At 36.6% G+C, this 11,106-nt stretch overlaps 1 protein-coding gene across 4 annotated transcripts in view; it reads left to right on the forward strand.

Moving 5' to 3' along the window:
- LOC109390028 (membrane-spanning 4-domains subfamily A member 4A) overlaps window positions 1-11,106 on the forward strand; it is an 87,075-nt gene that overhangs the window by 64,439 nt on the left and 11,530 nt on the right. For 3 of the 4 annotated variants that reach the window (XM_019656014.1, XM_019656018.1, XM_019656015.1), the window contains exons 2-5: window positions 2,911-3,067; window positions 4,072-4,206; window positions 5,155-5,211; window positions 6,468-6,626. In XM_019656014.1, coding sequence (XP_019511559.1) covers window positions 2,911-3,067; window positions 4,072-4,206; window positions 5,155-5,211; window positions 6,468-6,626 — 508 coding nt within the window. Of the gene's footprint in view, window positions 1-2,878; window positions 3,068-4,071; window positions 4,207-5,154; window positions 5,212-6,467; window positions 6,627-11,106 lie in introns of all 4 variants that reach the window. The other variant, XM_019656019.1, reaches the window with a different exon arrangement.

Raw genomic sequence — 11,106 nt, forward strand, 5'->3', positions numbered from 1 at the left:
GTGGGCTGGAGGACAGGTGAGGGAAGTTTCCCATCTGCTGAGATCCCTGGACTTCACGCGCCTCGCCTCCCAATTCCCGAACCCGCTGGGTCTGCCCACCTCCAAGTAGTCCGTGTGGGAGTCCTTCCGCTGCCCAGCGTGCCCCGCAGAGCTGTGTTTTCGCTGCCAAAATTGCCGTGGTTTGCGCGAACTGACACAGTGACTTCCTTACCGCGCCATTTTTTTCCTCTCCATATTCCTTATTTTGAAAGCACATCATTTAGAAGTTCTATTCAGTGAACATGCTGGTAAACTCTATCAGGTGTTTACTTATCTGAAAATGTTTTTGTTTTACCCTTGATCTTGAACCATAGTTTTGGAGCATAACAAATTCTACGTCTTATAGTTATGTTCTTTCAGGCCTTTGAAAAAAAATTTGTTGTGATTATCTGGCTTACATTTGTATGAGTCTAATTGCCATTACATTGTGCATTATTTGACTTTTTTTTTTTTACTACTTTTAAGATCATCTTTGGTCTTTGCTATCTTGTAAATTCACTATAATGTGTTTGCATATAGATTTTTAAATGTAGTGTTTGGTGTATGTTTTGTGACCTGTGTCTGTGGGTTTGCGTATTTCATTAGTTAAGGAAAATATACAGTTATTGCCATTCCAAATATTAATTTTGCCTATCCTCCATTTGTTGTCCTCACTCTTTGTATTACTCTAATTATACATATTCTAGAACTTTTTCTTCTTTATTGCTAATATTTTAACCTGTCTTCTATTATGACCACTTCTTTGTTTCTCTATATGTCTTCTGGGTGATTTCCTTAGATTCATCTTCCAATGAACTAATTCTCTTTTCAATTGTTCCTTGCTATGTAACACATTGGCCAAGTTTTTTAAAATGTCAACATTATCTTTTATCACATTTGAAATTTGTCATGTCACTTTTTGCACTTTGCCTGTGCTCATTTTTGCGATTTCATTTTTATTTGAATATTTTATTCATATTTATTACACATTCTGCATTTGATTATTCTAATATCTGAAGTGCTTGGTGTTTCTCATAACTAAATCTTGGTTTTTGTGAATTTGGAGGTCTTTGATTGTGATGATATATTTAGATGATCCTAATCTATGGGATTTCTTGCCGACTCAAGAATGCTTGCTTTTCTTCTTTGTGAACTGCAATGTTAGACTTACTCAGAGACAGGTCACATTCCACGAAAGTGGCTTTTTGTTGTGATTTCTCTTTTATTTCTCAGAATTATATTTGTCCAAGGAAATTACAGCTATCAATTGGTGCATTCATTCTTGGGATTATAAACAGTAGTATATGTTTTATACCTCATCAAGCCTCTTATCTTTGATAAGTGTACCCTGAAATCTGTGGCTATCATATCTATCTTCACGCATTTTTTGTTGTTTCTGACAATCACTTCACCTGAGTTATAGGAATTTTAGTTGTTTTCCACTTTCAAAATGGAATTCCTATTTTCTTTCTTTATATTGCTTTTGGAAATTTTCTAGAACAGAAGAAAAAACATTGACTTTTGGGTATAGCCTCTTATTTGCTTCCTGATCTTAATTATTTTAATTTACTTCACATTCTGTTTACTTTTCTTATTTTATAATTTACTATGTTGTACTTTTTATTTTACTACTTGCCAGAACTTTGAATGCATATTATTAAAATTAAAATAATGTTTTCAATGATTAAACTTTGATTTTTTATTTGGTCTTTTCCCCCCCTCTCTCTGAAATGTACTCATTTTTTTTTCTGATTTCCATCAGTTTTATTGCTAGATAACTAATAATATAGGCTAATAATCCTTTCCAGGGAAATCTAAACTCTTTTTCAGTATATAGAAAATTTTTGTGACTAGAACATTCTTTTACCCTGTGCTACCAATAAAAGGGTACACATCCAAACTTGAAACTTTAATGGAGCTTTAGTGAAGCATAAATGGTATCAGAATCTATTGTGGCAGTAGGCTCTTAACAAGTCTCACTTCCTTCAAAATTTGTGTGTGTGGGCCATGCAACATCTGAATATGGATTCAAATGAATAGATGAAAGTTTGTGTGGCTGAAACCTATCTCCACATGTCCTGATTGGGGTTGCTATGTACAAAAGATAAAATGGCCATATGGGTATTATGTCTGTGCTTTGAGTCTCAGAAATATAATTTTATATATCCTTGTGATGCATTGGCAAGTCAGGATTTAAAGCATTTTAATGGGATAAAAGACTTAAATTATTAAGGCCAGGGATGACTCAGAACCATAAATTCCGTCCCCCAAATCCAGAGTTTATAGGGTAAAACCCAAGATCACATAAGTTGTATTTAATGAAGATGAATTTGAGGGAGTTTTCTAGCTCTGAGAGTGTAATTGTGCTCTGATTAGGAAAAGGGGAACTATAAAATACTTTCCATTAAACTGGAATGCAGATGATTCTGTTTATTACCATTATAAAAGTTAACCTTCAAAGGGAAATAGATATAATCAAGGGAATATGCAGTAATGGGGATAGAGATAAAATTTGAGTGCAGACTTGATATACAGACTTGAAGCCATTTTCTTAATTGGAGAGGCCCAGCATATTCACCTTAATTCTATCCACATTTCTCTTTCTTCAATACTTTCTAGCATCTTGATGTCATGTGGCCTCTCTCTCTCTCTCTCTCTCTCTCTCTCTCTCTCTCTCTCTCTCTCCCTCCCTCCCTCTCTCCCTCCCTTCTTCTTTTGTGTGTGTGTGTGTGTGTGTGTGTGTGTGTGTGTGTGTGTTTCCTGGCTGGTCTATGCAATAATTATGTTTTGTGAAGATTTTCTAGTAGCTCTTATAATGAAGGAAGAGAATGTTGATCAGAGGTTGTCTTGTCATTTCCAGGATCTCATCCTAAATTACATTTCTTATTGTAGTACTTTTCCTGCTGCCATGACAACCATGCAACATTCACAGACCACACCAGAAGCTGGCCCTAATATGGTCCAGCTGGGGCAGCCTGTTGCTGTACAGCCATATATGTGGAAAGAGATGATAGAGAAATTCTTGAAAGGTGAACCTAAAGTCCTTGGGGTAAGTTCAGTTGCAGATCTGGGAGAAGGCCCATCATGTTGTCCCAACTGATTAGATCTAATGCCATATACTCATATACTCTGTCCCATCAGCCTCAAAATACATTAGCCAGCCTTAGGGACATCAGTATAGATGTGTAGACCCTATCACTTGAAAAAGAAGACAATATTCTATCACATCACAGTTCTGATTTAGTTTATGTTTAAAATGTAATGACTTCAGAGCTATTTCTAGGGTTCTGAGTCATCTATGATAACTATATTTAACTCCAGCATGAAAGAACAGCAAAAGACAAGGTTATATGTACACTAGCCGGTGTCACTTCCACAGACCCTCCTGAAAACTGATGGCCCCATATTGTGACTGTCTCTCTCTGGGGAATTTTCTTAGCTTGCTCCTCTGAGGATGAAAATTTTCTACCTCTGTACATTCCTGTTTGGAGTCTCAGGTGGGTGTGCCTGAAAGAAATGGACAGTTTAAAGGAAGATAGTTTAGTGCGGGTAGAACAACAGTGAACATAGAGGTTCAGTGAACATAGAACAGTGAACATAGGGGTCTGTCCTCAGACCCCAGACCCCAAGAAAATGTCATATTGCCATTCTCTTTTTCTTCCCCTGTGTATACTCTTCTTTACTCAAAGTACTTATTCTTGCTAGAATAATTGCTTCCTAATTTCTGGATCACTGCTGTCTGAGTATGTGCAAAGGCAAACAAAAGTTGTTGGTAGATGTAGCATCATAGGTAAAGTGCCTCCAGGTAGGTGCTGCGACACTGTTTTGACATTGAAATTATTGGGACAATTGGGATAGATATCCTGAGAGATTAGTCGAGTAAGTTAATATATCCACCGTTCTTTATATGAAAAGAAAGTGACAAGGGAAATCAAGAAGGCCACCTGACTCTTTCAAAAGATGGAGAATGAGGGTAACTTAGTGGTTGGAAAGGGAGTGGCTTGGGCATCATTTTTGTGGTAGATAATCGGCTTTTACTTTCTTCATTTCTAGGTTGTGCAGGTGCTGATTTCCCTAATGATCCTCAGCTTGGGAATAATAATAATGAGTGTAACGGTGCCCAATTATTATGTATACTCAAGTACCTTTTTAGTGTATACGGGGTACACAGTTTGGGGACCAGTGATGGTGAGTAGAATGCCTTATGATATAGCTGGAAATACATAATTTAGTTGTATTAATACCCTGAGCTTTGGAATCATATTCTAACCTTATCCTGTAGTTCTCTAGCTTTGAAAAAGATATCTAACCTCCTTTTGGCTCAATTTTCTCAGATTTCAGTGGGAATGATATAAAACTGATAGGAAACCAAGCAGAGTAAATATTTCATTTGTATCAGTTAGGGTATATGACAGCACCACATAGCAAATGATTCAAACCAGAATGGATTAGACATCAAAAGCATTGATTATTTCACAAGAGGAAGCCCAGTGGCTAGTCATTTCCAGGGTTGGTTAATTCAGGAGTACAAGGATTAGCCTTTTTTGGTACTTCTGAAACTTCTGAAATCAAATTTGGAAAGCAAACCCAGAAACGCAAACAGTAAAAAAAAACAGGGAGCTCAGATGACTTGACTCCAGCCATGTTCGCTAAATGGAAAATAATTACCCAATTGATAGAGTCAAATGAAATAATATATTCTAATCATCATCTAATATGGAATTCAAATTTTTTCTTTTCTACTATTTTATTTACAACTTACAGTAGTTGTTTTAAATGAAAATAATCTTTAGTTTCTTTTCTTTTGTACTATCTTATTAAATTTTGGTATCATATTAGAGTTACTTTATATCAGGAATTTTTATGCTTTATATTTCAGTGCTCTTGAACAGTTTAAATACCATAGCAGTTAGAAATTTTTTAGAAGACTTGATAAGTTTTCCTGTGAATCCATCTGATAAAAATTCTCTGTTGTGTTTGGGAAAAGAGAACAGTTATTTACAAATTTTTGCATTCTTCATCCAATATAGCTGGTCTGTTTAATGTATCTATCACACTTAAGGATAAGTTTTAATAAGTTATGACTTCAAATATTTGTTTCAAGTTTTTGACCTGCATTTTTCTTCGTGTTACTAGTTTATTTTTTCAGGGTCCTTGTCAATTGCAGCAGGAATGAAAACTACAAAAGGTCTGGTGAGTAACATTTTCTCTCTCTCTCTCTCTCTCTCTCTCTCTCTCTCTCTCTCTCTCTCTCTCTGTTTCTCTTTCTCACTCTCACTCTTTTTTGTTGTGGATGTTCCAATAGAAGAAGGATTAACCAAGTACATATTCTGCCAGAGTAGGAAAGAGATTTTGTTTGTTTGTTTGTTTGTTTGTTTAAAAAAAGAGATTGTAAGTTTTACTTGGTTGGAGTGGTTTTCCAAGATTGTAATTTAAAAAACTGGCTAATAACAGAATTACTGACATGAGAATGAATAGTTCTGGAAGGTAGTTGCTGAGAGAATCTTAATGAAGATGCAGAATTCCTGAGAAGGAACATCATATGGGGTCAGTCAAACAAAGCCTTTAGCTTGAAATCCAGCTCATGACAATGGCAGCAAGGGTTAATATTTATAACTTATTGATTAAAATATTTATTCCAATTGTATACAGAAAGGGTTTTGATTCAGTTTGCAATGAAAGACATTCACAGCAAGCTATTAAATAAGAAGATGCTAATTTGAAACATAACTTTCATGCTAGCATATATTTCTCAAAGTCAATAAAAGGCAAAAGCCCAGGTCTCAACAAATGTTTTTCCTGGCTAAAAACCATATTTGAGTCTTCTTTGCTCCAAAGATAAATATCTAACTGGAGCATTACCAATGTGGCTTTTCCAAATCTATCTGACCTCAAATCTGTCTCCCTGGCATTTCTTCCAGATATAACCATTCGATCAATCTCGTGCGATAGCCACATGAAACCTCTCATACTTTCTTGAGGAACTTTAGTTCTTAGAAAAAGCCTCCATAACTTCATCGTGAGAAGAGACCACAGGAAAAGGAATACATAGCAAAGGGAGATAATATGCAAAAGGCATGGAGACATGAGAAGCAAGAAGCATTTAGAAAGTCCTGAGACGTCAGGCATAAAGCGTGGTAGGAGATGGACACAGACAGGATGCCCTGCTAAGGAGGTGGGGGTGGATCGCATGCGCTCATGGGAGTCAAATGAAGGATTTAAGCTTTGGAAACAACAAGATCATATTCATGTTTTGGCAGGAGCTTAGATTTGAAACAACTGTCAGGAAAGACACAAGTTAGGAGGCTATTGCCAAGATAGCCTCTATAACCAAGATAGTGAAGATGGGCTGAATTGGGTAGGGCAAGAAGTGATGGGTGTAAAGTGATTAATGGAGACCTATCTGAGGATGTTGTTGGATTGTTTAATCGATTTTCATTCTTTTCTAGGTCCGAAGTAGCCTAGGGTTGAACATCACCAGCTCTGTCTTTGCTGCAGTAGGGCTCATACTCACGTCCATCAGCTTGAGTATTAATTCAATAGGTCACTATCACTGTAGCTATCATGATAAGTTGGATTCTTGTTTCATCATGGGCCGTCTTTTTTTGGTGAGTGCTTCTTCTTTTCATGGGATACTGTGGTGGAAGCAAATCAAAGGAGCCTAGCTCTGGCAAAATAACAATCAGTAGTCTCTAATTGATGAATCACCTTGGAAAGGTGAAAGTAATTGAGAAATAGGGCAACTATTTTATTAGAAGCCAGGCCTACATCTCAAGTCTCTCTTTGTTCATCCTTTACATATGAGGAGGGAAAGTGGGAAGAAAGCTCATAATTATAGAACACCCACCCTCTATTAATTAGTAGGCTAAGTATTTTGCATAATTTTTCCTGTTTAATTTCAGAATGCAGATAAGTAGGTACTGTTATCCACTCTAAAACTGGACTCCAGATGCCAGTCCTTAGAGATGTCCCCAGGGCTTCCTGATGGAGTCTGATGGAGTTACCACATCCTCTAATAATAAAGTAAATTGTCTTGAACATTATCCAACAAGTGATGCATAATCCACAATCCCTCCGAAGATCTCTGGATGTTCTTGCAAGATTAAGCACTTTTGGCCTCAACATCCAGCCCCTGGCAAATTCTCAATTTCTATTCTGTATTTTATGATATGCATCACTTGCCCTCATCTAGATGTTCTTCTAATTGCTTTATTCTCCAAATTACCACTTATACAAGATTTTGTAGGTAATAAAACTTCTTAAAGTTTTGAGCCATTGGGTAAGTGTGGGGAAGAAGAGTTATTGCAGCACAATGTAGCAGACTAAAACGGAATTGAATCTTTGTTATTAAAAAGACTATTAGCCATTCTCAACACCACTGAATTTTCTGTTACCTCCCCTCCCCCTCCATAGGAGCTTCCGGCCTTTTACTGTGCTGCTCTGTTGTTTCTTTTCTTCCTTTGTCTCCTTTCTTCCCTTAATTTGGAAATGTCCTTATTATGCAAATCAATTGCGCTACCTTTTCTTCATTCCTAGCTAATTCTGAGTAAATCTTGAGTGCTATATTTTCCCATCAAAATAACCCCTTGAAAGCCTACTAATCTACTTTACTCCCCTCGAGATTTCTAACAGCTCTTTTTTAAAAATAACTTTTTCATTTTCCAATTACAGTTGACATACAATATTATATTAGTTTCAGTTGTACAACATAGTGATTAGACATTTATATAACTTACAAAGTGATCACGCTGATAAATCTAGTACCCATCTGACACTATACGTAATTATCACAATATTATTGACTAGGTTCCTTATGCTGTACTTTATGTCACCATGGCTACTTTTTCACTACCAATTTGTACTTAATCTATTCCCCTTTTTCACCCACTCTCCCATCTGGCAACCATGAAAATGTTTTCTGTATCTATGAGTGTGTTTCTGTTTTGTTTGTTCATTTATCTTGTTGTTTAGATTCCACATATAAGTGAAATCATATGGCATCTGTCTTTCTCTGTCTCACTTACTACACTCAGCACAATACCCTCCAGGTCCATTCATGTTGTTTCAGGTAGCAAGATTTCATTCTTTCTTATGGCTGAGTAATATTCCATTATATATATGTATTACCTCTTCTTTATCCATTCATTCATTGATGGACACCCAGGTTGCCTCCATATCTTAGCCAATGTAAACAATGCTACAATACACTTATGGATGCACATGTCCCTTTGAAGTACTGTTTTAGGTTTCTCCAGATAAATACCCAGAAGTAAGATTACTGGGTTCTTCTTTGTCTCTTGTTACAGCCTTTGTTTTAAAGCCTATGTTGTCTGGTATAAATATGGCTACCTCAGCTTTCTTTTTTATTTTCGTTTTCGTTTTTATAAAATGTTTTTCTTCATCCTTTCACTTTCAGTCTGTGTGTGTCTTTTGATCTGAAGTGAGTCTCTTGTGGGCAGCATATGTAAAGATCTTGGTTTTTTTATCCATTCAGCCACACTATCTTTTTTTTTTTTTAATTGGGGAATTGGGGGCGGGGAACAGCATTGGGGAATCAGGGAAGGGAAACAGACAAGTTGCTGTCCTTTTGTTCTTCAGTCTAGTTGTGGAGGATGTTGCTTCACTGGCCCTTGTTGGTATTATCATTGTGCTCTTCCCNATGTTGATCAGAGGTTGTCTTGTCATTTCCAGGATCTCATCCTAAATTACATTTCTTATTGTAGTACTTTTCCTGCTGCCATGACAACCATGCAACATTCACAGACCACACCAGAAGCTGGCCCTAATATGGTCCAGCTGGGGCAGCCTGTTGCTGTACAGCCATATATGTGGAAAGAGATGATAGAGAAATTCTTGAAAGGTGAACCTAAAGTCCTTGGGGTAAGTTCAGTTGCAGATCTGGGAGAAGGCCCATCATGTTGTCCCAACTGATTAGATCTAATGCCATATACTCATATACTCTGTCCCATCAGCCTCAAAATACATTAGCCAGCCTTAGGGACATCAGTATAGATGTGTAGACCCTATCACTTGAAAAAGAAGACAATATTCTATCACATCACAGTTCTGATTTAGTTTATGTTTAAAATGTAATGACTTCAGAGCTATTTCTAGGGTTCTGAGTCATCTATGATAACTATATTTAACTCCAGCATGAAAGAACAGCAAAAGACAAGGTTATATGTACACTAGCCGGTGTCACTTCCACAGACCCTCCTGAAAACTGATGGCCCCATATTGTGACTGTCTCTCTCTGGGGAATTTTCTTAGCTTGCTCCTCTGAGGATGAAAATTTTCTACCTCTGTACATTCCTGTTTGGAGTCTCAGGTGGGTGTGCCTGAAAGAAATGGACAGTTTAAAGGAAGATAGTTTAGTGCGGGTAGAACAACAGTGAACATAGAGGTTCAGTGAACATAGAACAGTGAACATAGGGGTCTGTCCTCAGACCCCAGACCCCAAGAAAATGTCATATTGCCATTCTCTTTTTCTTCCCCTGTGTAGACTCTTCTTTACTCAAAGTACTTATTCTTGCTAGAATAATTGCTTCCTAATTTCTGGATCACTGCTGTCTGAGTATGTGCAAAGGCAAACAAAAGTTGTTGGTAGATGTAGCATCATAGGTAAAGTGCCTCCAGGTAGGTGCTGCGACACTGTTTTGACATTGAAATTATTGGGACAATTGGGATAGATATCCTGAGAGATTAGTCGAGTAAGTTAATATATCCACCGTTCTTTATATGAAAAGAAAGTGACAAGGGAAATCAAGAAGGCCACCTGACTCTTTCAAAAGATGGAGAATGAGGGTAACTTAGTGGTTGGAAAGGGAGTGGCTTGGGCATCATTTTTGTGGTAGATAATCGGCTTTTACTTTCTTCATTTCTAGGTTGTGCAGGTGCTGATTTCCCTAATGATCCTCAGCTTGGGAATAATAATAATGAGTGTAACGGTGCCCAATTATTATGTATACTCAAGTACCTTTTTAGTGTATACGGGGTACACAGTTTGGGGACCAGTGATGGTGAGTAGAATGCCTTATGATATAGCTGGAAATACATAATTTAGTTGTATTAATACCCTGAGCTTTGGAATCATATTCTAACCTTATCCTGTAGTTCTCTAGCTTTGAAAAAGATATCTAACCTCCTTTTGGCTCAATTTTCTCAGATTTCAGTGGGAATGATATAAAACTGATAGGAAACCAAGCAGAGTAAATATTTCATTTGTATCAGTTAGGGTATATGACAGCACCACATAGCAAATGATTCAAACCAGAATGGATTAGACATCAAAAGCATTGATTATTTCACAAGAGGAAGCCCAGTGGCTAGTCATTTCCAGGGTTGGTTAATTCAGGAGTACAAGGATTAGCCTTTTTTGGTACTTCTGAAACTTCTGAAATCAAATTTGGAAAGCAAACCCAGAAACGCAAACAGTAAAAAAAAACAGGGAGCTCAGATGACTTGACTCCAGCCATGTTCGCTAAATGGAAAATAATTACCCAATTGATAGAGTCAAATGAAATAATATATTCTAATCATCATCTAATATGGAATTCAAATTTTTTCTTTTCTACTATTTTATTTACAACTTACAGTAGTTGTTTTAAATGAAAATAATCTTTAGTTTCTTTTCTTTTGTACTATCTTATTAAATTTTGGTATCATATTAGAGTTACTTTATATCAGGAATTTTTATGCTTTATATTTCAGTGCTCTTGAACAGTTTAAATACCATAGCAGTTAGAAATTTTTTAGAAGACTTGATAAGTTTTCCTGTGAATCCATCTGATAAAAATTCTCTGTTGTGTTTGGGAAAAGAGAACAGTTATTTACAAATTTTTGCATTCTTCATCCAATATAGCTGGTCTGTTTAATGTATCTATCACACTTAAGGATAAGTTTTAATAAGTTATGACTTCAAATATTTGTTTCAAGTTTTTGACCTGCATTTTTCTTCGTGTTACTAGTTTATTTTTTCAGGGTCCTTGTCAATTGCAGCAGGAATGAAAACTACAAAAGGTCTGGTGAGTAACATTTTCTCTCTCTCTCTCTCTCTCTCTCTCTCTCTCTCTCTCTCTCTCTCTCTCT

Source organism: Hipposideros armiger, unplaced genomic scaffold (genome assembly GCF_001890085.2).
Source record: "Hipposideros armiger isolate ML-2016 unplaced genomic scaffold, ASM189008v1 scaffold_253, whole genome shotgun sequence".
Taxonomy (NCBI): Eukaryota; Metazoa; Chordata; class Mammalia; order Chiroptera; family Hipposideridae; genus Hipposideros; species Hipposideros armiger.